At 38.2% G+C, this 27,004-nt stretch overlaps 1 protein-coding gene and 1 long non-coding RNA gene across 6 annotated transcripts in view; one reads left to right on the top strand and one right to left on the bottom strand.

Annotated features, from left to right (window-relative positions):
* Positions 1-11,335, top strand: part of LOC136246449 (deleted in lung and esophageal cancer protein 1-like) — a 29,418-nt gene extending 18,083 nt beyond the window's left edge. For 2 of the 5 annotated variants that reach the window (XM_066037932.1, XM_066037931.1), the window contains exons 6-14: positions 516-693; positions 5,760-5,813; positions 6,444-6,481; positions 6,988-7,161; positions 8,085-8,215; positions 8,799-8,934; positions 10,612-10,682; positions 10,851-11,081; positions 11,132-11,335. In XM_066037932.1, the coding sequence (XP_065894004.1) occupies positions 7,008-7,161; positions 8,085-8,215; positions 8,799-8,879 (366 nt within the window). In that variant the 5' untranslated portion in view covers positions 516-693; positions 5,760-5,813; positions 6,444-6,481; positions 6,988-7,007 and the 3' untranslated portion in view covers positions 8,880-8,934; positions 10,612-10,682; positions 10,851-11,081; positions 11,132-11,335. Of the gene's footprint in view, positions 1-515; positions 694-5,293; positions 5,448-5,759; positions 5,814-6,034; positions 6,392-6,443; positions 6,482-6,987; positions 7,162-8,084; positions 8,216-8,798; positions 8,935-9,932; positions 10,364-10,422; positions 10,478-10,611; positions 10,683-10,850; positions 11,082-11,131 lie in introns of those variants that run through there. The other 3 variants (XM_066037933.1, XM_066037934.1, XM_066037935.1) reach the window with 3 other exon arrangements.
* The window catches only part of LOC136246458 (uncharacterized), a 133,003-nt gene that overhangs the window by 85,581 nt on the left and 20,418 nt on the right, over positions 1-27,004 (bottom strand). The window lies entirely within an intron of this gene.

The raw sequence follows: 27,004 nt of genomic DNA on the forward strand, positions 1-27,004 counted from the left end.
TGTGTGTGTGTGTCCCAGGATTTATCCTCAGGTTCTGCATATCACAGTACCTGATGCCATTACTTACAGTAGCAGCCATATAAAGAACAAATTTAGCCATAACATGGCGTGATGTGCTATTGAATGGTGAATTGTGTTGTGTAGATATTAACCATTTTTAAGATTTGCATAGTTTTTTATTTAGAGTAGTTTATGAAAGTTTTGGTCTAGTAAGTTAAATTACCCTATGTAGGTACCATTTCACACCTTGTTTAACTAAGTTACAGTTCTTTGTTTACAGTCATCCATAGATGGCAGTTAATCCATGTGTTTAGTAATACATACATATGATAAAATCAGTAAGTATCCTCCAGCTCACTTCCCACTACAGTGGACAACCCAGTAGTTATGCAAGCCTCTAGTGATCAGATATCTACAACTCTGAAGTTGTATGTTAAAAATATACCAGTGTGGTGTCCGTCGTGTATTGTGTGTTAGCTAGTTCTCTGTTATGATACACCTCTCATCTCCACTAGCTCATACCACAGTTTTAAGGAGTAAGAGTACCCAGTGACAGATAAGAAGACAGATGAGTTGAACACCAGGAGGTCATTGGACATTACTAGTCCTACCCTACTGGATGATGATGATGACAGTGATGAGGTGGAGGAGAGCGCTAATAAGAGTAGTGTGGTCAAGAGGGACTTCTCTAAGGTGTGTACTTATCATCTTTGTGTTTGTGATTGTGTGTGTGAAACTTGCGTATGAATATGTGACCATCTCAGTGGATTCTGCCTGGTTCACACAACTTCCAAATTTCATTTTATTTTCTCAGCTTTATCTGGTGTCCAAATTATGGTTAGCAGTTTTGGAATTATAGCACTAGATGGTAAGAAGAGCAAAGAATCTAAATATACAGCAACTACAATGAAAATAAACTGCAAGCATTTAAATTTGCTGCCTTAACTTTTAGTCTACAGAGTTGGGATTTGGCTTCAATGTCCATCATGAATTGGCAATGAATCAATATAGTTTCATCACTGTAGTCACTTACAATAAACATTTTTATATAAAGAAGTAACATCAATTTTGCTGCATCATAAGGAAACACACGTGGCATGCACACTGTTGGGGCTAATAAAACAAAACGAGGATATTCAAACTCTCCATGAACAGGTAAACGAGGTGGTATATACAATTAATTGGTTTGAGACTTGCTTCCCTTGAGTAATGGCTTGATTAAAACTTGCCTACGTGTGTTTTTCTTTGTAGCATGTGTAGTTTCACCATTTGTTGTAAATTTTGTTATTACCAAAACACATGGTTGTGAAAACTAAGCAGGCTTTTGCTGAGATGGCCACATAATAGTGCTGGGTGATATAGCCAACATAAGACATATTTTTTATATCACAATACAATAGCTAGAAACTATATCACAATATAGCACGCATGATCTAAGCAGAACAACGTAAGCTGGTAAGATGGCATCTCCAGTTTTGCCTTTACTCCTGCTGCACCCACATCTCGCCCACGTCAACGGTGTGGCATACTGTTGGGTATTTTGAAGGTGCTATCTACTTAGATCTGTGTGCAGCGGTTGGGATGTGTAGGAAGGAGTAAACCAGTGAGAGGAATAGTAGTTCAAGGAGCTACTGTGATTAACCAATGCCAATTTTCAGCTACTTGAATTTGTAAAAAGATTGAAATACTCTAATTGAGCAGTCAGTGTGATACTCTAATAGAACAGTCAGTAGAATATATAACATTGCTCTAATTATACTGCTTGGTCTATGCTGTCTTAATATTAAAAAAAGAAAGGAGCAAGATACTTTGCATGGCAAAAAAGCCTCTGGATTCCATTTCAAAGCATCTATTTTTGTGAAATTTCCTGGGGGAGCATGCCCCCATACCCTCCTAGCTTGCATGTACTTTACACATGTAGTTATTAATCTCTAATGTAATTATCATAATAGATCAAGGTGACAAAAGTATTGCAGATTAAGTTACAGGTGAACTGGAAGACTAAATATTGTAATTTGCCAGCAGTTCAGCAGTTCTTTTTAAATCTCATTTTAACTAGTTGTTCAAAGATATTTTTTTTTGGAATTTTAAGTCAAATTAGGGATCATAGAAAAAAGTAGTGACACAAGTTGATGTTCCCTGTACCTACAGATATACCTTATTTGGTCATGGAGTAGGTTGTGTATCTGTAGGTGTAGGTGACCTCACTTGTTTCACTACTTGTTATTTCTATGATCCCTAATTCAGAGCCTGAAATTACGGTCGGACATCGGACAATTTCTGACCATTATTAGTATTTGTCTGAACAAGTATCATTTTGTACGGACATAACGTCCGAGCCAGTATTAAAGGCGATAAGAACACTGCCAACAAGTATAGTATTTAATTTACAGTACTAATCACAATACCGCTCAAATGCAACGTCGTCTCGTGCGGGTGCGAGTGATTTTAAAAAGGGCGTGGCACCCATTTCATTCTTGAGTATTCATCCCAAACGAAACGGGATGAATACTCGTGAACGAAACAGGTGCCACGCCCTTCAATTAGCGAGATTCAGCGACGAAACTAATGGGAGAACAAGTCTTCTTTGCTAGCACCAGTCCGACTGATCGACAAATAAAAAAGTGTGCACACGTGAGCATGTGCCAATTTTACGAACGAAAAATTTCTCCTCGTGGCAAAGCAGTTGTTTCACTTTAGTATATACGTTACTGTATACGTATACTGTAGTTTTTGAGCCGAGCGATATTCAGTAAGTTTGGTAACTTATACTCGCCAAACTGCTTCATTGGGTGCTGGGGCGAGCAAGTCTAGTGTACCTCATATACGCATAGTGCTTTCCGGACTTTGGTAGCTAGTCAGTAGAAGAACTTTGAAAGCAGTATACTAATTTATGGGCCCAGAAAGCAGTTTGGCGAGCAAAAGCACGTTAACTATTCGTGACTACCTGGGTTATGCGCTGTTGTTGGTACGTATTTCAGGTATTGGATAACTGTACATCAATGTCTAAGAGAACTTGCACTACTAGCTCTGATGGTGACAGCAGCTCTTCCACAAAGCGTCGAAAAGTAAAGTTTGGCACCTTTCGAAAATGGCTTATGGACTATGACTGTGAGTACAAGACTTTAGCCTGGCTAGATTCAGATACATCTTGGGAAAATGGTGAAAAAGTTGTGGAGAAGCTAAAATGTAAAGTATGAGAAGTACAAAGAAAGAATTGTTTGTAAAAAGAATTTCAGTGGAAAGTGGATTGAAGGAGCAGAGAGCGTGCGGACCACCAATGTAGTTGATCATGCTAAATCAGATCAACACCTTCATGCCATGAGACTTCTACAGTTGGAGGAAGCCCAAAGCAGAGGGAGAGATACTACTACATTGATGCCAATTGTACAGTCACTAAGTATGATTTCTGAGGAAGAACGGCAAAAATTAAAACTGAAGTTTGACATTGCGTATTTTGTGGCAACTGAGCACATCGCCTACCAGAAGTACCCCAAATTATGTGAGTTGCAGATAAGACACGGTGTAAACCTAGGAACCTCATACTTAAATGGAAATTCAGCAAAGGAATTTGTACAGTATATAGCTGAATCAAAACTGCTATCTGTACAGTCAGCAGTTCAGAGCTCATCTTTCTTTTCACTCCTAATGGATGGGTCTACTGATGCATCAAATTCAGAAAATGAAATGGTATTTGTTATGTGGTGTGATGTAAACAGTAATGACCACACTGTACATACCAGAATGACTTACCTGTTGATGCATACACCACTTCACACAAATGCTGAAGGTCTCTTTGAGTCTCTTCAGCAAGGGCTTCAGTTGTTAGGTATATCATGTGTCACACAAGAAATGTGCAGTGGTTTGGTGGGAATTGCTACTGATGGAGCATCTTCCAACATTGCTGCTAATGGTTTGCGTGGATTGGTTCAGGGAAAACTCCCCTGGGTTGTGTGGATGTGGTGCCTAGCACATAGAACCGAACTAGCTATCAGTGATGCCCTTTCAGGTACCCCTTGCTTTAAGGCTGTAGATGATACGCTTCTGCGTTTGTATTACCTATACCAAAAATCTCCAAAAAAGTGTAGAGAATTGGCTAATATTGTTTCTGATCTTAAAGAAGTTTACCTATTTGATGATCAGGGAGGAACCAGGCCAATTCGAGCTTGTGGCACTCGATGGGTGTGCCATAAAGTTAGTGCTATGAAAAGGGTTATAGACAAATTTGGAGCATATACTGCTCACCTTTGTACTTTGTCTGAAGACTCATCAGTCAAGTCTGTGGATCGCAGCAAGTTCATTGGCTACTTAAAAAAATGGACCGATGCGAAATATTTATTGGGATGTGCCGTATTTGTTGACATCTTAACACCATGTTCAATATTTTCTAAAAGCATGCAAGCTGATGAGCTAGATATAGTTAGCGCACTTACATACCTACTTAAAACTGTGAAAGAAATAGACAAACTTAAGAAAAATCCAATATCCAAATGGAAGTTTACTCTACAATTGTTAAAAAGGTTGCTTGTGAAGATGGGAAACACCTGTACCAAGGGCAAGAATTGAAAAGATTTGTTGAAGCAAAATCTTAATTTGAAAGTCACTACATGGAATTTTGTCACTTTGTAGTAAATAAGTTACGTACACGTTTACAATGGTCTGACATGCAGTTATTCCGAGATGTGATAGTCGTGATGGCTACTCAAGGATGGAAAAAACTACTACAAGATGAGCAAAATGATGTTGTCGATGTTGAAGATGCTGATGGGGATGCTGATGACAACAATGATGGTTCTCAGTCAAACTCCTTGGATGCTGTTGACAGGTTGGCCAAGCACTTCAAAGTACCATTAGAAATTGCAGGTGCTGATATCAGTGAAATTCGAGAAGAATTCAAGTCAATGATTGAGTATGCCATTCAGTTTATTTCACTTCCAACCATGGACTACAAATCAGCATGGTGGCGATTGTTTAATTGCCCCAATTCTTCAGAATGGCAGAACGCACTTCTTTTAGCAAAAATTTTGTTTACTTTGCCAGCTTCTAACGGTAAGCTGGAAAGAGCGTTTTCTCAAGTAAACCTTATCAAAACCAACAAGAGGAGTTCCCTTGCCCAAAGTAGTTTGAGCAACCTAGTAGCTTTAAATATTGATAAATCTCCACTTCGGAACTTCAAACCAGATTCTGCGATAGATTTGTGGTGCAGTGCTAAGCAAAGAAGACCCTCTCATGGCCCACGTAAACATTACAAAAAGCGCTGCAGCTCTGAACATAAAGAAGCAACATCAGATTGTCATTTATCTAGTGCATCAGCAATGATTTCAACACGTGATGTGGTGGTTGTCGATGATGATAACGATGCTGAAGAGGTTGAATATTATGGTGATGAAGAAGAGGATGATGAACTTCAACAAGAGAAGTTTCTGCTTGAAGACTGGGATGATTGGGTATTGTAATTATATATCATTTTTACAATTTTTTTCATTTGTGTATGTGGTTTACTGTTTTAACTTTACTCTGTTTCCAAACGCAACTCAACTGTATATTTTATTTTTTTTTATTACTTGTATTTGAACTCAACTGATTATGTCAGACCAAATATAAGAATGTCTGAACAGTTTTGGGTTTGTTCAGACACTTTGTCAGAACATTTCAAAAAAGTAATTTCAGGCACTACTAATTGAACCTTGTACTGTAAGCACATATCAGATTGTACCCATATATGGTAGTATTCTGATCATAATAGTTGTGTTACACAGATCATCACAATCTTATTCCTGATATGGGCAAGAAGAAGAGATATGGAACATTAGGTTAGTAACTGACTGTTGTCTCATTATGTAATGATTAGGGTCAGTTCTGAAGCCAGCGTCAATATTAGTTGATTGACAAATTGCCGTATAGTGGGTTATTTTCAAAGCTGAAAATTTTGCACAAGAGGCAATATCCGAATTTTGAAGTTTTATTTTTAAGAGTGTACATTTTGAAAACAAATGGAAATTCGTGTCACAAATGCATGATATCTTGCCAACAGAAAATTATTCCCTGTCCCTATGTACTGGAGAAAGTCTGGGGAAGTCTCTAGTGGAGCAAATTCTAATCGGCCACTGGCTTGATCACATGTCATTTCTCAACAATGGCAGGTCTGTGATCATCTGTTCAATGATACTGCTAAACCACTAATACTGTGCTATAACACGAGCATGGAGCGATTATATGTTCATGCCAGTCATGTGAACTTTAATTGTGGCAATTTATTTACAAGCAGGAGATAATTTATTTTTGAAAGAAGAGCCTCTTCAAAATAATCCAAACAAAAAACCATTTGAAGATAACCTGAGATACGGTAGTGATGCTGAAACTTAAGTTGGTATAGTTGGCTTTGTACACAGTGAGCAGGTCTCAGTACAATGTTCATCTCATGATGTTGTTTCACATTCCAGATATTGCTAGTGGCAAGAAAGTACAGAAATCTAGTTCGGTAAGTTATCACCTCATTGTGTGGTGTTGATATCATATGTGGTGTAACACTGCACTTGAATTTATTAAACTTGTTGAGTTGTACATTGATAACTGCTCTATTAGAGTAGTTGACTGATTGACTGTTCTATTAGAATAACTTAAAGAATTGATATTATTATGTTGTTGTATAACATCAGAGTGGATTATTGTCATTGATTTGACACCATACCACACTATTACCTATTGGACCAGTCATGACCACTAACTGCTATAAGGATGAATATACTCTAATAGAACATCAAACAGGTTATATGGTGGTATTTGAGTTACTATTAAGTCTTTAGTGTTCTTTATTTCTTTCTACACAATTGTGTAGACAGAACACCTCATGTGTTAGTATACATTGAGACTGTTTATGTATTGTTTGTGTAAACAGTTTGTATATTGACATGTTGTCAGCCTGTAATTTTTTGTGGTTTATTTCATGTATTTCACATGGTAAGAACTCACCACACTTTCTTACAGGACCACCACAAGACCATTGCATGTTGGGAGAGCAGAGTCACCAGATGAGGCACGTGACAGCTACCACCAGCCACAAGTCTTATTCTAAGAGTAGCAGCTTGTTACATCATGAGAAGGGACACTCTAAACTACCAAATGTCACTAGGAATGACCAGACAGATACAGCAACACCATGTTAGTGTGTGTATTTGTACTGCAGTGTGTGTGTGTGTGTGTGTGTGTGTGTGTGCGCACGCTGTAGTGTGTGCACGTGTGTGTTTGTAGTGTGTGTGTGTGTGTGTGCTGTAGTGTATGAGTCTGTGTGTTTGTGTGTGTGTTTGTAGTGTGTCTGTGTGTTTGTAGTGTGTCTGTGTGTGTTTGTAGTGCGCGCGTGTGTGTTTGTAGTGTGTGCATGTGTGTAGTGTGTGTGTGTGTGTATTTGTAGTGTGTGTGTACGTGTATGTGTGTTGGTAGTGCGTGTGTGTGTGTGTGTGTAGTGTGTGTGTGTAGTGTGTGTGTGTGTGTTTGTAGTACATGTGCGTGTGCGTGTGTGTGTGTGTTTGTAGTGTGAGTGTTTGTAGTGTGTGTCTGTGTGTGTGTAGTGTATGAGTTTGTATGTTTGTAGTGTGTGTTTGTGTGTCTGTGTGTGCGCGTGCGTGCGTGTGCTGTTCTAATTATGGTCAGCATAACTTATACACTTAATTATGATTAGCTGATTAATCGACTAGTAATTTTTATAAATTCAGTGATCATATAACTGATTTCTAATATTTCGGTTAACAATGTGGTGTTTGGGTAATCTTCATTCTTCAACATTGATAATCACACTTGTTGTGGGGTTCAGCCTTAGTTGTTGTCTATTACTTTGGCCACTACAAATACAATCTGATAAATTATTCTATACATTTTAAGGTGCAGTTAGCTTACAAAACTACATAAGCCCAGCATAAAAATTAGATTAAGTTGAGTTAACCGGATAACCGGAAGTTATGATTTGCCCAGTAACCGGTTATGGTATTTTGTCCATTTTCATAGCTCTACACTGTAGCTCACATATCAAGGTGTATTTCTCTTATATGGTTCCAGTGTATAGAAAGTTCTATTCATCACTTGTATAGTGTCCAGTGGTGTTGGCTATTGTGAGGTGTTGATTAGGCCACTTGTGGCTGGTGCTGTATCAGTAGATCTCAACTGTACTATCACACATCGTAGTCTACCCCTGGTGATGTGTGTTAGAGCTAGTGCTAAAGTGAGTACTTCTTCTAATGTGACTGTTCTATTAGAGTATTTATGTGTTGATTCTGTGCTAGCCACTGAATACAGATACAGTGTTTATGTGTACTGTATGAAACTGTTCTGAGAATCTTAAGATGATGATACCACATTTTACCAGAATAGCTGTGGCTCACATATAATAGTTGCCCCAGATAATAGATAATAGCTATAGTGCAGCCTTGAATTATTATGGTAACTTCTGTTGGATTAGAGCTCTGACTTGTATCTGAATATGTTGGTGCAATTGTTGATAACACAAGTTTGAAGGAGAGACTAAGCCATGAAATAGTGATTTTGAAAGGAGCCATGTGGATAACAGTCTTGAAGGATGCTGTGGGCTCCTACACACAAGATCATAGTTGCCACCCTCAGATAGTAGCTGTTTTCACATGGTAGCCACATTATTTCCTTGCTAAAAGTTATTGTAGTTACAGCTATTAACCTTAACCATTAGTCATCCTGATGCCTATTGTTTTGTGGATTCAATTGTCTGTGTGACTGGATAGTCAGTGTTATGTGTGGTAGTATAGTGATCAGTGAATATGTGTTCCTTGTAGGCTCCCTCATTGACAAGTGACTTACCGTCACTGAACTATGGTCTGATCACTAATGGTTGCTCCAAGACACTTCAGGAATGACACAGAAGTAGCCATCAAGTTTACTCTACAAGAAGTGGTCCCCCCTGATCAACTGGTATACAATTTTAGTAAAAAATATAATGTTGCTTGTGTGTTGTTTGTGAGGCAGCCAAATTGGTGAAACATATAGTGTTGACATGGTAACCATAAGGTTCTATATAGGTTTAATGCTTAATGCTGTTATTTGTTTCCCTAAACAAGAAACTTTTCTAACATTGTTCCAGTCTACCCAGCTTAATCAGTGTCCTCCTTTGTGTCCCGTTCATCTTTGCTGACAGCGAAAAGTGTCGATTTGGTGGTAACATGTGATGGCTTCCCTTCGTAACGGAAATCGCCCGTATTTTTCGTAGTGGCTGTTTTGATTGCAGAGGAGCTTTTCGATCAGTTCTTGATTCGTATTGCTGTGTAACAGGTTGAACATAGTAGACAATGAAGCATAATGGATACTGCACTTTTCAGACAATAATTAAAATAACTGGGGCGCTGCACCAGTGTATGGATGCAAAGGTGCTGTTCTTAATCCAAAATGCTGTGTAATGGGTTGAACATAGCTGACAACGAAGCGTAATAGATACCTCACTTTTCAGACGATAATTAACATAGCTGGGGTGCACGGCTCCATTCAGATGTGGTATGCGTGGGTTCACCAGTCATAATAATTATTTACAAAAAAAAAGTTAACAAACAAGTACATGGAAAAATTTGGAATTTTCAACTAGAGTAGGGACCATGCACAGTAGGGATATAACACTTCTTATTGTTTTACTGTGATTTAATAGCGTGCACTGTACTCCAACTTGTTTCAGTACTTTTCATCGATGTGCTATGGTCCCTACTCTAGTTGAAAATCCCAAATTGTTCTGTGTGCTGCTTGTAATAATGAGGACTTCGTAAATTTGTAGATTGAGTCTGATTAAATTAAATTAAATGATTAGATTAAATACGTAAATTTGTAGAACACCATAGAGTCTGGTTGTTAAGCGTACGCATATGTTAAGCTTGTGTTGTTTGTTAAGTGCTTACCCATTTTTCATACTTAATCATGGTTGAAAGAAAACACATGTGGACAAACACAAAGTTCCAAGACAAGATGTGCTATACAAGATAGCTACTATAAGACTTGTAGAGGTACTCCAATGTTGCAAGGTGTAAAATTTCACATAGCACGACTATACCTACTAAGCAAAATGGTCTACCGTAGCAGTGGCGGATCTAGAAATTTTCAGAGGGGGTTTCAGATTCCACTCAACTTCAGCCTAACTGTAAGTCGAAGACCAAAAAAAAGGTCACAACCTGCTGTAGAACGTTACAGTTGTGATTTCAAAATCTAAACTATGAAGATTTTCGCCAGTAGAGAATCCTTCTATAACACACGTGGAGATTTTATCACTGGCACGATGACTCGTCAATAAATTTGGGGCACGAGCTATTTTCAGAGGGGGTTTCAGCTGAAACCATTGCAACCCCCCTGTATCCGTCACTGCGTAAGTATGCTCCATACAAATGGTTTACACAGTAACCAGACTACTCCAAATATTGGTAGACATTGTGACTACAAATCACATGATCCCCAAGAGAGTGAATCATAATCACAACAAGTAAGCACATACTCTTAACAAGTACATTTTAATTTTCTTGAACTTTATGTGCCTAACAACCAGACTGTATGGTATATTGATGTATCCACTATGTGTTACATCAAAGTGTGGCTATTAGTGTGTGTGTTGTTCAGGTTTGGTTCTCACCCAGCTGATAGTGGATCTGCTAAGAGAAGTGTGAAATTAAACAACACCAGTCCATGTGGTGAGTTAGTTTAGTATAAACGGAGTGAGCACAAGCTACACTTATCCTTGTAGGGTCTCTCCTACATGCACACTGGTCACCATATTTTTGGTAGTGCTTATATTTGTATTTTTAGATGCAGTTAAATCTGACTGCTGGTATTTTTAAAATGTTTATTTTCATATACAGAGCTGATGGTGGACTGGGAGGTGTACAATAAAGTAACAGGGGATCAACAACTGATAGACCTCACTGTGGCTGTGGGTAAACCATTCCCTGATGATATCACTGGTTTTGAGGAATCATGTGATGATGATCTCATACCTGATGATGTCATGAAGGATCATGTGATCTGGTAAAGGTCATAATCAAGGCTCATGAAGGAGTAACCTCGTCTCATCCTATCAGACTGATCAAATTGTAGGTGTCAAAGTTGATTGATTGTTATTGAGGTTGTTGATCACTCACAGGTCATCAAGGGACATTCAAGTGTCTCTGCTGATTGATTGATTTATGATTTACCCTCTGGTAGTCAATGACTGCCATTCTCCCTTGCCAGAGCAGTACAAAATATACAAATACAGTATAGCTACGTAGCTAACACGTACAAAAACTAAACACACAGATACAAACATGTGTACAAGTTGAATATCTAAATGGTGGTCTAACGTTAACTAAGGCATAGATACTGCAGGGGCGGATTTAGGGGGGGGGGGCTTCCTTTTTAAGTTAGTGCTTAGCCTAAATCCTTAATGTGTATCAAAAGCAGACTTATTCCAGGAACTATACATCACTATCAGCACAAATTATGTCTATGTAACTATACCTATTGTTCAACTCTGTTAACAGGAGAGTATAGGTTCTTTTTCTTCAAAAGTTCTTCAAGAAAAAGGTTTGATTGTGGGTTGCATTTCCATAGTTACAAAAGTTTAATTGTGAGTTTTGTTTTATACATTGTTTTCCACTATGGCTATAAGAGGTGATTCTTAATCAAAGTGTAGTTTGATTCAAAGTATTACATTGTTTATCTGGTTACAGTCAGTATATAGCTACCAACTCAGCCATTTAGCAAAACTGTGGTCTTGATAATTGACAGTCTGATAAGGCAGCTAAGCATTAGCATATTTACCCACTTTTGTCTACGAATGTTAAATTTGTATCAGTTACCTTCTGATATGACTTCATGTGGTTTATGGTGCTGGCAGCCTAAGGGGCCCTTGATCGGGGCCCCTTGAATACCTGTTTAAAAAATTGATATACTCTAATAGAGCAGTCAGACCTTGATATTCTAATAGAGCAGTCATAGTATTCTTCAGAGGAGTACTGTAACAAACTTATAAAATGGAGATATAGTTGGTGAGGTAGCTATTGTCATTGTGAGCATGTAATGACCTTTTATTTTATTTGGTCTTCAGTTACAGCTAGGCTGAAGTTGTGCATTGAGAGTGGAACCCTCCTTGCCCCTGGGGCCCCACTTAACTCTTTGCCCTGGGCCCCTTAATTTCTCTTGGCAACCCTGCTAGTTAGATCGGTCTTCATAACCTGAAATAAGTTGACTATCACAACAGCAAATTAATTCAGAAAGCTCATCATCAACGTACCAGTTTGAAATACAGGTGAAATTAGTTTTATCATATTGTTGTGAAAGCCTTTCCAAATCTGCTGTACAAACATCAAACAGCTGAAAAACAATGTAGCTGGTCTATAGGTTACCAGGTATACTATAGTGAATTCCTTTGATTTAAAAGAGACATGACCTGTACTAATCAAGACACACGGTAGTGTGTCGTGCGGCCCAAGAAGCCGGCGCGTAACACCCGTGAGTATATTGACAGGAAGAAAGAAAACGCAATTTTCGCACCTCCGTAGCTCTGTGCATCCTTGATGAAACAAGACGATTTTTGCTGTGGACATTCCCTCCAACTGCAGCACTCCACATTCCAAATTTGAGCGAAATCGCTTCGCGCGTTCCCGAGATATGCGACTTCAAAAATTGGCTCAGTTTCTTCGTTTTTTTCTTCTTATTTTTCTTTTTCTTGTCGCACACTTACAAAAACTGCTATAAAACGCGAACGCCATATCCGATTGCCTTGAAATTTGGCACGCAGAAGGGGGGTATAAAGGCGCATCTCGGTACCAACTTTGGCTGGAATACGACAAACAGGCAAAGAGTTATGAGCGATTATTCACGAAAAATAACACCAATATGTTGTCACGCCTACAGGGTAAACCGCGTATGGGAATAAGCTGAAAATCGGTGGGTGAATAGGTTAACTATTGAACCTCAAACCTTTTGTGGTTTGAAAGAAATCGAGCTAAAAAACAGGAAGATACAACGAAAAAACCAACACTGTGTAACAATTACGCAATCGAGATTGGCTAATAAAAAAACGACTACTTGCCACGCCTACCAGATAAACCGCTTGGGGTAATGCTTTGAAAATCGTTGTACAGATGGAGTAATCATCTTAGAAAGGCTCATCAATGGTGTAGAAGAATCAGACTTAAAGCCACGGAGTTATAACACGAAATCCAACTTGGTGCAGCAAGTGCGAGATCGAGATACTCTAATAGAGCAGTCATCCTAATAGAGCAGTCACCCTGAAGAGAATTCAAGAGATCAGCTAGAAACAAGAAACCTGTATAGAGATCAGCTATACACACAAGTCACCCTGTAGAGAGATCAGCTAGAAGAAGTTACCTTGTAGGGAGTTCATGCAACTATGGAAAGGGATAGTTCAGCTAGAAAAAATCACCTTGTAGAATTCAGCTACAAAGAAACCACCATGTAGAGAGTTCAGCTACAAACAAATCTCCCTGTAGAGAGATTAGCTAGAAGAAGTTACCTTGTAGAGAGTTCAGCTACAAAGAAACCATCATGTAGAGAGTTCAGCTACAAACAAATCTCCCTGTAGAGAGATCAGCTAGAAGAAGTTACCTTGTAGAGAGTTCAGCTTCAAACAAATCACCCTGTAGAAAGATCAGCTAGAAGAGGTCACCTTGTAGAGAGTTCAGTTACAAAGAAACCACCATGTAGAGAGCTCAGCTACAAATTAGTGACTTTGTAGAGACATCAGCTAGAAGAAGTTACCTTGTAGAGAGTTCAGCTACAAAGAAACCATTCTTTAAAGAACTCAGCTGCAAACAAATCACCTGTACAGAATTCAGCTACAAATAAATCACCCTGTAGAAAGATGAGCTAGAAAAAGTTACCTTGTAGAGAGTTCAGTTACAAAGAAACCACCATGTAGAGAATTCAGCTACAAACTAGTAACCCTGTAAAGACATCAGCTAGAAGAAGTTACCTTGAGAGAGTTCAGCTACAAAGAAACCATTATTTAAAGAGCTCAGCTGCAAACAAATCACCTGTACAGAATTCAGCTACAAATAAATCACCCTGTAGAAAGATGAGCTAGAAAAAGTTACCTTGTAGAGAGTTCAGTTACAAAGAAACCACCATATAGAGAATTCAGCTACAAACTAGTGACCCTGTAAAGACATCAGCTAGAAGAAGTTACCTTGAGAGAGTTCAGCTACAAAGAAACCATTTTGTAAAGAGCTCAGCTGCAAACAAATCACCTGTACAGAATTCAGCTACAAACAAATCACCCTGTAGAGAGGTCAGCTAGAAGAAATTACCTTGTACATAGTTCAGCTACAAAGAAACCACCAAGTAGAGAGTTCAGCTGCAAAGAAATCACCCTGAATAAAATTTCTGCCACAAACAAATTGCCCTGTAGAAAGATCAGTTAGAAGAAGTTACCTTGTAGAGAGTTCAGCTACAAAGAAACCATTCTGTAAACAGCTCAGCTGCAAACAAATCACCTGTACAGAATTCAGCTACAAACAAATCACTCTGTAGAGAGATCAGCTAGAAGAAATTACTTTGTAGAGAGTTCAGCTACAAAGAAACCACCATGTAGAGAGTTCAGCTGTATAGAAATCACCCTGTATAAAATTCTGCCACAAGCAAATTGCCCTGTAGAAAGATCAGTTAGAAGAAGTTACCTTGTAGATAGTTCAGCTACAAACAGATCTCCCTGTAGAGAGATCAGCTAGAAGAAATTACCTTGTAGAGAGTTCAGCTACAAAGAAACCACCATGTAGAAACTTCAGCTGCAAAGAAATCACCCTGTAGAAAATTCTGCCAGAAACAAATTGCCCTGTAGAAAGATCAGTTATAAGAAGTTACCTTTTAGAGAGTTCAGCTACAAAGAAACCATTCTGTAAAGAGCTCAGCTGCAAACAAATCACCTATACAGAATTCAGCTACGAACAAATCACCCTGTAGAGAGATCAGCTAGAAGAAATTACCTTGTAGAGAGTTCAGCTACAAAGAAACCATCATTTAGAAAGTTCAGCTTCAAACAAATCACCTGTAGAGAGTTCAGCTACAAGCAAATCTCCCTGTAGAGAGATCAGCTAGAAGAAGTTACCTTGTAGATAGTTCAGCTACAAACAAATCTCCCTGTAGAGAGATCAGCTAGAAGACATTACCTTGTAGAGAGTTCAGCTACAAAGAAACCATCATTTAGAAAGTTCAGCTTCAAACAAATCTCCCTGTAGAGAGATCAGATAGAAGAAGTTACCTTGTAGAGAGTGAAGCTACAAACAAATCATCCTATTGAAAGATCAGATAGAAGAAGTCACCTTGTAGAAAGTTCAGTTACAAAGAAACCACCATGTAGAGAGTTCAGCTACAAACTAGCCACCTTGTAGAGACATCAGCTAGAAAAGTTACCTTGTAGAGAGTTCAGCTACAAACAAATCTCCCTGTAGAGAGATCAGCTAGAAGAAATTACCTTGTAGAGAGTTCAACTACAAAGAAACCATTCTGTAAAGAGCTCAGCTGCAAACAAATCACCTGTGCAGAATTCAGCTTCAAACAAATCACCCTGTACAGAGATCAGCTAGAAGATATTACCTTGTAGATAGTTCAGCTACAAACAAATCACCCTGTAGAAAGATCAGTTAGAAGAAGTTACTTTGTAGAGAGTTCAACTACAAAGAAACCATTTTGTAAAGAGCTCAGCTGCAAACAAATCACCTGTGCAGAATTCAGCTATGAACAAATCACCCTGTAGAGAGATCAGCTAGAAGAAGTTACCTTGTAGAGAGTTCAGCTACAAACAAATCTCCCTGTAAAGAGATCAGCTACCTTGTAGAGAGTTCAGCTACAAAGAAACCATCATGTAGAGAGTTCAGCTGTAGGGATGCGTCGATTTCGCCAGCAAAATTATTGGAATAATAGGAATACAAGAGCAACAAGCAAAATGCTGGCAAAATAGGAGCAAAATCGAGCAAAATAGGAGCAAAATCGAGCAAAATAGGCGCAAAATAAGCAAAATTTGTTAATCTCAGATCTGTTTCAGACAGTGTGAATGTAACTGCATAACTAACACAAGTAACAACTTACCATAGCTACGTTTAACACTCGTACGTTAAATGAGTATGGCTCTAGCTGAACTTTGACCCGAAGGCGAACCCACAATACATGTTAGCGAATAATCACGTGTGAAATAGTGTCTACAATGGATGTGATAGAACGCATTGACTACAGTTCAAGTGCTGAAAGCGATGTTAGTGAAGTAGATGACAGTCTTAGCATTGTTAGTAATGATGATGACCGTGAATCGTCTCGCGAGTCAGATGTTACAACAACTTCGACTAGTACAACTTCGAGGACTCGTTCTACCGGAAGTGCCAGCAACTCAACGACGCCAACGTCTAGTGGAGTGTCCTTGCTTAGTGTGCTAAAGGCACCAAGTGCATCTGACTTCTCTCGTAAGAGAAAAATTGCCAAAAATCCACCAGCTGGCAGGAAGAGAGCATTACATTCGAATTCGCAGAGCAACCCAAAAACGATCAAGCCCCAGCAAAGAGTAACCGAATATTCCAAGGAACCCTTTACTGTAGCTACTGGAAAGCTTTTTTGCCAAGGATGCCGGGAAGAGTTACCCCTCAAAAAGAGCAGTATTGAGTATCACTTAAAGTCTACTAAACATGCTAATGGAAAGAAAAAGCTGCAACAAAGGAATGTTAAAGACTCAGACATTGCACAATCTCTGCAAAGGTATAATGCAGAAGCTCATGGGCGAGGTGAGACTCTTCCGGAACAACAGCAGGTTTTCCGAGTCAAAGTGGTCAAAACATTTCTTCAAGCGGGTGTACCACTAAGTAAGGTTGACCAGTTTCGTAGTCTTTTTGAGGAGACAGGCTATCGCCTTACAGATCGCAGATTTATGTTTGACCTTATTCCTTTTATTTTAGAAGAAGAAAAGGCACGTATTAAGCAATCACTCCAGGGTCAGTTCTTGAGTGTCATTTTTGATGGTACCTCTCATAGTGGAGAGGCATTAGCAGTCTTAGTGCGCTTTGTAAATGATTCTTTTGAAATTCAACAGCAGCTTCTAGCCATCCAACTGCTTTCAAAATCTCTCACTGGGGAAGAAATTGCACACGAATTGGTACAAGTGCTTTCAGTGTTCTACAGCATTTCTTCCAGCCATCTTATTGCTGCTATGCGAGATAGAGCATCTGTTAACAGTGTAGCAATGAGGACATTGAAGATTGTTTACCCTAATGTAATAGATATTGGATGCTTCAGCCATGCTTTTGATCGTGTTGGAGAGCACTTCAAAGTACCAACCCTGACTGAGTTTATTGGTAATTGGCTAGCACTTTTTTCACATAGCATTAAAGCCAAATTTCTATGGAAACAACAAACAGGAAAGGCAATGGCATCGTATAGTGCTACCAGGTGGTGGAGCAAATGGGAAATTTTTAAGCAAATAATGCTCCAGTTTGGTGATATCGAACCATTCCTAAGTGAAAATACAGACTTAGGCCCTGCATCTCGTCCAAAGTTACTAGCTATTTTAACTGACCGTGAAAAGCTTGAACACTTAAAGCTTGAGCTTGCTGCTGTTATTGATTGGGGGGAGGTGTTTGTTAAGGCTACATATAACCTTGAAGGAGATGGGCCACTGAGTTTCACAGCTTATGAAATAGTACAGACTGTTGTTGCAGCAGTCAGGGCAGCTCATACTCCAAACACTGAAGCTGTTATTCGCAGTATCACTACTCAATCAACTGCACAGCAGAGGCATCGCAGCTATGCTCGAAGCTGTATGCAACCAGCTCTAGATTACTTTCAAGAACTGCTAGATTCTTCCTTAAAGGAGCAAATTTTAGTTTTTAAGGCTGTGAGAGTTTTCAATCCGCACAAGATAGTAATGCTTAAGCCAGATGTTTCTCATGTAAATGCATTGCAGGTTGTTCCCTTCTTTAAGGATGACGAGCTTGAAAATTTGAAGGCTGAACTTCCTTCTTATGTAGCTAAGGCGGATGGTATTAGTGATGAACTTGCTGCTCTGGAATGGTGGAAGCTCAATGCAACCGATTTGCCTTTATGGTCAAATACTGTAAAGAAGGTCTTGACCATACAGCCCTCCTCGGCTGCTGCAGAAAGGGTGTTCTCACTATTGAATTCAGGATTTGGTGACCTACAAGGAAATTCACTAAAGGATTATATGGAGGCATCAATCATGCTAAGATACAATCACTAATATCTAAACACCATAGTGTATGTAAACAGTGCTTATTGATTATTACATGTAATTATTATTATTACATTGTACACCAACTATGGAGCAAAATAGATTGTTGACAAGCAAAATATTGAGCAAAATAGGTAGGTAAAAAAAGAATTGCTGGAAAGAAAAATAGGTGAGAAAAAAAGCAAAATAGACTCATCCCTATTCAGCTGCAAAGAAATCGCCACTGCCCAAATTTCAAGGCAATAGCTTTTTCCAATCTGAAGTTATCAATTGTCAAAGTTGGCAAATTGGATGTGTGGAAGGCCCCTTTTCGCAAATCCGGTCACATATGTATTATATATATAATTGTACATCTACTGATAAAATATTTAAAGTACGTACATCTACTTCATGTTTTCTTCTTCCTGTAGTAAAGAAAAAAAACATAGGTTTAAAAAGTCCCAAAGCTGGCCATAGGCTGGCTTTGGGGTATACAAATACAAAAAGAAATGAAATCTAATCCAAAACAGCCAAGCTGTAAAAAAGTGTGCGGCCCTCAGAAAGGCTATGGTGAAAAAAGATGTGAAATCCAAGGTGGCGGCCAAGAAATGGCTGTGATGGTAGGTTAATGGTAAAAATTTTAATAACGAAAATTCAGGTGGATTTTTGTGCCGCTTCACAAAATTTACCTGAATTGTCATTATTAAATTTTTTACCATTAACCTACCATCACAGCCATTTCTTGGCCGCCACCTTGGATTTCACATCTTTTTTCACCATAGCCTTTCTGAGGGCCGCACACTTTTTTTACAGCTTGGCTGTTTTGGATTAGATTATATATAACACGAACAAAAGTTAAGACCAGCTTTGAGGCTTCATCCGGAAAATTTGTGCAAGAAAATGTCATAGATAAACTATAAAACATATTATGAAGATACTTCTTAAGTGGTTTAAAATGGAGTACACTTCCTTATCATTGCATTAACAACATAATTACACAACTACAAAATATTTCATGAATTCTAAATAATTCTGTATGTAACATTGCACCAAAGCTAAATAAATATTACTATATTTTGTTAATTCAAGCTGGTCACACAGTGCCTAGTTTTTAGAAGTAGCACATCATCAACTTGTTTTTAAAACATGTGGGCCTTGTTAGCCTGACCCTATTGTGATAGTATTGCATTTTCTTATACTAGTTAAAGCACCACTGTAAATGCGATGTGAAAAAGAGTGCGGGCTCATCGCTCGAGACCATGCTCCAAGCTATTTTTTCCATATTGCATGAGCTAGGCAGTGCTTTAACTGGTTTATTGCACAAAAGTAGTGGCTGGCATGGGTAGTAAGTTTTTCCAATGCACTATCCACACTACACGAGTGTGATGATGCTAGGTTTCATTGATTTCAGCTGCTAGAGTGATATTAAATAGCCAAATACTTTTTCTTCAGTTGAGGCTTGGCTTCAAGCCCAAGATTAAATTTTTGAGTATGCTATAGACAAGTGGTTAGTTCTTGTATTTAGCAAGTGAGAGTGCATTTATTAAGTGTATAAGATAGATCAAATATTGCAGCTATGTAGTTAGTACTGCTTAAGGGTGCTCTGTACAGTTCATACAAGGCTTCCCAAAACATAGTCTGTTTTGTACTAAAAGAAATATTATGGTCACTTAATTAGTCTGTGACATGTTGATGCATTTTAGTACCTGTAAATTAGGTATCCCATACCAACAAGCACATGAATCTTGCTATTCTACACCCTATCACTTAAATTAGAACTACTTTGTCATTTTTAATCCAGTAGACATGAATTTTCACACAAGCTACTTTAGTAATTTTACCAACGAAAAGCGTTTGCCATTTTGAAATAGCAAGTTCAGATGATGAATAACGTAGAAGTAAAAAAAGGATTTCTGAGACTGTCAACCCGAAAGATAAATATGTGATGATTGAGAAGCTAAAAGACAAAAATAAAAACGCACAATGGTTTGTGCTATTTAGCATAGTGTATCATAAAAGTATCAAGGCTCTTGTGCATAATCTGTAGGACTAGTTCTAGTATAAAGGGAAAAACTGTAACTCATGTTCTAAAGCAAATTTAGCAGTTGGGTTTGCACTGAACTGTGTACTAGTGTTAGCTTATATCCAGTAAAAAAGTACAGGACATTTGCTAAAACCATTTGTAAGTTATAGAACAAATAAAATTCATGGGAAGCTATATAAGCAGACTGTACAGAGCACCCTTAACTACACCTGGCTGCACACTTTAAAGTAGCTTGTGAGCTGTATTTCCCATTGTGCTATATTTTCCCATACAGCAACGTTAAAACAGTAAACAATTTGACCAATGCTAGACAAATTATTGTATTGCTTTCACCAAACCACAAAAATGTTATGAAGCCATTCAACAATTATGACCTATTTTAAACACATGAAACAATGCCATTACCTAAATGCAAGTGAGCAAATAACCTGAAAGCCCTCATCATGTCACTGTCAAGTGACTGCTCTATTAGTGTTCAAAGAAACACGAGAGCATAGTCAACACTACAAGATATGCTAATTCACTTTCAGTTGCCTTCAAGTCCCAGGTGCTGCACCTTGGCTTCTAATTGATTTTTTTACAAGCATGTCTATAAAATGAGTGATTACACTTGAGACTTGGTTGCCTGCCACAGACTGTTAGCCAGTAACAGACATAGCATATAATATATAAGTTGTATCATGTCCCTTGTAATTTGCACCATAACCCTCACTTGGGTTTGGGTATACACTGGATTATCACTTATCCAAACCTCAGTTATCTGAGCACCTTGATTATCTGAATGCCAAAAGTGACTGTTCTATTAGAGTATTTTGTCATTAGTGTACACTGTATTAGAGTAATTGACTGTTCTATTAGAATAATTGAACACAGCTCTGCATAATGGCTTCAGTTAGCTATTTAATGCAAGAGTGATCAATGTATAGATCTCACTGTTTCTTGGCAGAAATCTTCATGTTTGGGATGTGTGTTGTGCTTTTGGAAAATAATGAATAATAACCGCCCGCCCGCATCAAATTTTCAAAAATCTGAGTGAGAAACTGGTAATCAAGTTTCCTTAGCCTCAGGGCAGTATGACAAATTGAGGAGAAGATTGCAACTACAGCATCTCATCACAGGTAGACTCTAAGTACACTAAGTTTATTGAATAATGTAGTGGAGCACTTGGGGTTAATTAGTATATCTATGGCTCACTGTGTGTGGTGTTAGTGTAAAGTGTGTAGCTCAGAGGCTGAGGAATGTGAAAAGGTTGGGGGAGGAAGGTAGCTAGGTCTGGGCGTGAAACTAGGCTTAAATATTTGACACTCATATAGAGGCTGGAGTAGTACGTACTTGTTTATGTTTGTACTAGTGATTACAACAGTATGCAATGGACACTTAACATAGCATGCCTCTTATAGGAGGGCCTGAAATTGTTGAAAAGTGGGTACCTTGAAATTGAAGTTGGTGACACTTTTTATGTTTTAAATATTGTCAAGTAATTTAACTATCAGACATACATAGCTACGTATTTAATAATTATATAACTGCCAATTCAAAAATCATTCCAGTATTTAATCATGTCATAGACTCATGAAGTCATGCAAGGTAATATTGGAGTACTCTACCCCTCTCCCCTTAAAGTTGATGGCTTCAATCTCTCTATACTCCCCTCTGCTGCCACTGTCACCAAATGCACATGTCAATAGTTTCTGGGAGGGGATGGGGATTCAAATTTGAAGTGAATTATCTTGGAAGGTTTGGGGTGATCTCCTGGAGGCACCTATGAATGCATATGCAAACTGAGCCCTAGGTGGTTACATTAAAGTTAGTGTGTATGCATCTTCCTAGCTGAAATGTACACACAGGATCTAAGCCTAAATAGAACAACTATTCTTCCTCTTCCAGGTACGTAGCTACTGATAACCAACCAACTTTAATGTTTAGTATTCCTGCTTCCTCCACGTCTGAGTGACTTTATTGGTTGGCAAAACTTTCTTCCAAATATAAACATAATTCTTGCTCCTTTCTCTGTTGATGGTCAAAGTAAATCAGGTGTCTTTACTCTTGTACTCCAATAAGACATCACATACATACAAACATTCACAATGTAAATACATAAACTATTCATAAGTTTGTGCTAATTTGATGCATATATCACATGATCACTCAAGTTTTCTGTACCTGCTGCCTTGTAAATAGTTTTATGTGAATCTTTTGCCATTTACACCAAGAATCACGTACACAATTGATTATATTATGATATACCTAATAACCTATTGAAGAAATGCTTAATTCGTTGTTAGTGGTATGTGATCCTCAGGAGTAGTGCAGTGCAGCACCAGTGTGCAAGTATAGCTACTGTAGAATTCCAGAACTATAAGTTTTATGTAACTTTTAACTTTAAAACATTCTGTTCATGGAAAAGGGGTGCTTCTGAGCCTTCAGAAACCCTTGACTATACACCCTTGCATTTAGAGTGCCAAATTTCACTGTGTGTAATGTGTACTGTGTTGTGTATGTTATATTAGAACTGTTTATAAAAGCTAAAGCATAGTCTCAGCACTTGACCTGCCAACAACCATTCTATGCATGCACTATAGGATTCATACATCTCCCATCCAGAACTACTGTGCATTCATTCAACTTACATTGGTTCGATTATTAGGTTTCTGTGTGTGTATGTGCACTATATAGAGTAAAGTGTGTGTCCAGTGTACATGTGTGATGTGATATTTGGTGTGTTCGCTAGGCAGCAATGGCTGCAGCTGCTGGAGATTTCTTTGTGCATATTAATTTTGTGTCTGTGTGTGTGCATGCACGCATGTATACCCACATACATACTGTAATGTGTGCTTATACTTGGGATCACACAAAGAAGGCTAAATCTGTTTAGCCAGAAATTTTGACACTAAAATTACTGAACACAGTCCAGGTATCAGCTTGATCCTCTGGCAGTATGCAAAGAACCATACAGCTTGGATTCATAACTTAGTCTAGTTCTACCACTGCTTGAAGGTTCTTAGTTTACCAATTTGTTAAGATGCCTTACTGTAGTTATACTGATAGTAAAGTGTCAGTAAACTTAAGTATATGGAACATAATTATTTTACTAAGTTTTAAACTATCAGTAAAACATCAGTGATGCAGGTTTACTGAAAAACTACTAAAATAACAAACAATTAACTGTTCCATATACTGGGGATATACCACTGTAGTAAACTAAGATACTTCAAGCAGTGTACATACCTTAACTTTCACATGTAAGCATTTCACCAGGCAAGGTTGTTGTTGTTCTTGTATGTGGGTCACTAGTCCTTTACCTGGAGGATTTGAATGTGCTGACTCAGTACCTGAGTATTGCAGAGGTGTCTGAACTGGTTCACAGCATAGGAATAAAGCTTTGCTCTATTTTGCATATGTGTGTGTGTGTGTGTGTGTGTGTGCACATGTTTATGGAGAAAATTTGTTTTTTTTGGGGGTTGAATCCTACAACTGAGGACGTGCCTATAAAGCACTATATTGCTTGGCTCGACTTCACTTGTGGTATTCAAGCCACATATTAACAGAACACAGACAAGATGGCCACAGAGGTTTGCAGATGCAATACTGTTAAGACGAATACCACTGTCATGCCATGAGATGCAATTTTTAGCTTCACTTTTTTCACACTTTAATGTACTTATGCAACTAATATAATGGAGTTGCATGTATGACAATGATGTACCATAATTATCATTCTTGTGTATGTTCATTATCATTGTTATTGTATGTATATACAGACATTGATATCTTCATTAACACACTGCAAGATAGCTATAGAAGATCAAAGGTGGTGGGAGATTGGTGGTACAATAGCCACTACCCAGAAGTGTCTACAGCTTCATATAAGCCCAATAAAAATCCTTTCCACCTGGTAACGGATGTAAATGTGAGGAATATGATGTTCTGTGACAGTAATGACACCTGTGTTATATTTATTTTGATAACGTATAGCTATAACTCTTTAATATAGAGCTGGATATGACTTATCTGTACATTTGTAAATATGTAAGTCTAATATATTTAGAAAATTATGAACTGTGTTGTGTGGTGTATGTTAATTAATTATGACATCATACAACTATTAATAGGTGTATCTGTAAGGCTTTGTGTGCTTTTTTGTGGTTGAAAAGTTAATTGACTGAGTTTCCACATTTGGAAACTGCTTGCTAACTACTTGTGGTATGAAGCATTCTAACTTCCAGAGTTTCCACATTTGGGAACCACTAGTACATAAGTTGCTTAACTCAATAATCATTTGTGGTTGTGTACGCAAAGTTCGCAACTTTGAACTCAATTTTTGTAAACTGCATTTGTACACATGAAGTGGGCTAATTGAGAAACTGTTGGAAACTGACATTGTTCTTGCTGTGTCTATTAGTGTTTCAAACAAACACGAGAGCATAGTCAACACTACAAGATATGCTAATTCATTTCCAGTCACCTTCAAGTCCCAGGTGCTACACCATGGTTTCTAATTGATTTTTTCACAGGCATGTCTATAAAATGAGTGATTACCCTTGAGACTTGGTTGCCTGCCAGAGACTGTTAGCCAGTAATAGACATAGTACATAATATATCAGTTGCATCATGTCCCTTGTGATTTGCACCCTTACCCTCTCTGGATGTACAGTGGATTCTCACTTATCCAAACCTCATGATCTGAGCACTCTGATTACCCGAATGCCAAAAGTGACTGTTCTATTAGAGTATTTTGTCATAAGTGTACACTATATTAGAGTAATTGACTGTTCTATTAGAGTAATTGAACACAACTCTGCATAATGGCTTCAGTTATCTGAACAATTTCACTTAGCTGAACTCTTTAGGCTAACTATAAGAACAAAGGCATTCAGATAACTGAGGATCCACTGTACATGAGACATGTTTGTAACTTAATATTTTTGGAAAAATGTAAATTGTGACCAGATTTGCGAAAAAGGGTCTTATAGACTTTCCAAATTTCCAAGTTTGACAAGTGATAACTCATCATGTGTTTAACATATTTTCTTAAACTTGCATCCAGGAATAATGCTATATTAGGAGTGTAAGGTGACCATATTTCAGGCTGGTACCATACGCACAAGTCAAGTTAAGGATTGCCAAGTACATTGGAAAGGCTAGAAGACCCCTTTTCACAGATCTGGTCACAATTAACTTATACAACTCAGTGCTAAAAGTTGAGATCCTAATCAACACTCTTAATAGTATAGATAACAGTGTGGATCTGGCTTAACACATTGTATATAAATGTCCTGTTGAAATATCCAGAGCTGCAACATTGAGGTCCTATCACCCCCAACATCATTAATTTTTAATTCTGCACATGTCCCCAAAGGTTTTTTCACATGTTGAACTAGTGCTGTACACTGGTGTGCAAATAACCAGTGTTGTCTACGTCAGCCAATAACCAGCGAAGAAACCTTTAAACTGGTTATTGCCCACCCACTCGGTAAACCATAAATTACCCCTGCTGACAAGTGTTAACATCATAACATAACCTCAAAGCATGTGTAAATATGTGATTGTAATAACTGTTATATATTGCAAGGCAGGATGTTGATGGTCACTTTGGTACCACCCTAAACCTTCCAGCAGGCTTGTTGAGTACATATTATCATTATGTCTGCCAATATACACACACAAACCAATCATTGCTAGGGACCCGCCGATTATGCTCATTATTTTATCTATTATGCTATGCTGCACTGCTCAAAAATTTACCTATTATGCTTAAATTAATGCTCAGTATTTACCTATTATGCTCAAATTATGCTCAATATTTTTACCTCAGTTCCCATGTTTTTCTACTACTTTGCACTTTATGGAAAAGCAGTAAATGGTTGAAGCACAGACTGTAAATCCTTGCTTGTCAAAGTGCATGTCACAGAAAAGATCGATATACTCTAATAGAACAGTCAGCTGCCTGATAATTTTATTAGAGTTACTGACTGTTCTATTAGATAGGGTCCGCAACGTGAAATTTCGACCTCCGAGAATCAACTACCAAACCACCCACAAATGCTAGGCTAGGTACCACTTAGAAAACGCCAGATTGGTGTTATTTTTCATTAACGTCTTGTCGTGCAAATCGGCGAATATGCTTACAAATTACGAGATTTTTTGCTATATCTTCAAGTAAATGTCTTTTAAAGCTATAATATGCACTCTCAACCTTTCTTACTAACTGTACTCTAAACTAAAACCATCAGTGGCTGCATTGTCTGGAGCGATTTCCAGCCGCAGCATCGCAAAAATAAAATTTTGGACTCGAAAAAAGTTTCGATGCCACTGAAGCACACAGTAGCGATGCCAAAGTAACCCTCCCAGGTCAAACTGGTCTGGCATGGGTCCAACTACTACCACACCAAATATCATGGAATTCCAAAATTGTTTGCCATCTGGCTGAGCTCGACGGATGTCAAAAATTCGTCAAAAATGCCGATTTTATTCACTGACGGGAACCTTTGCTAGCCAGATGTGCTAGTTTACTTCTCAAAAGCTTACTAGACCCATAGCCAGTAGCTTTCACTCATAGGGTTGGTCTGGCAGCTCTTCTAGCGACCTCAAAAACCAACAAATGCCGATATCCACGAATTTTGCCGATATCGACCAATTTACAATGCGTTAAAGAAATCTTGCACATCAAATGTGATGCTTTGCCTCTCTAAAGTCATACTGCATCCTTGTTTAGTTATATTCGTCCATAGGGTGGCACTGGCGGCTCTCTTATCGAGGCC

The sequence above is a fragment of the Dysidea avara genome, chromosome 2 (assembly GCF_963678975.1).
Source record: "Dysidea avara chromosome 2, odDysAvar1.4, whole genome shotgun sequence".
NCBI classification, from domain to species: domain Eukaryota; kingdom Metazoa; phylum Porifera; class Demospongiae; order Dictyoceratida; family Dysideidae; genus Dysidea; species Dysidea avara.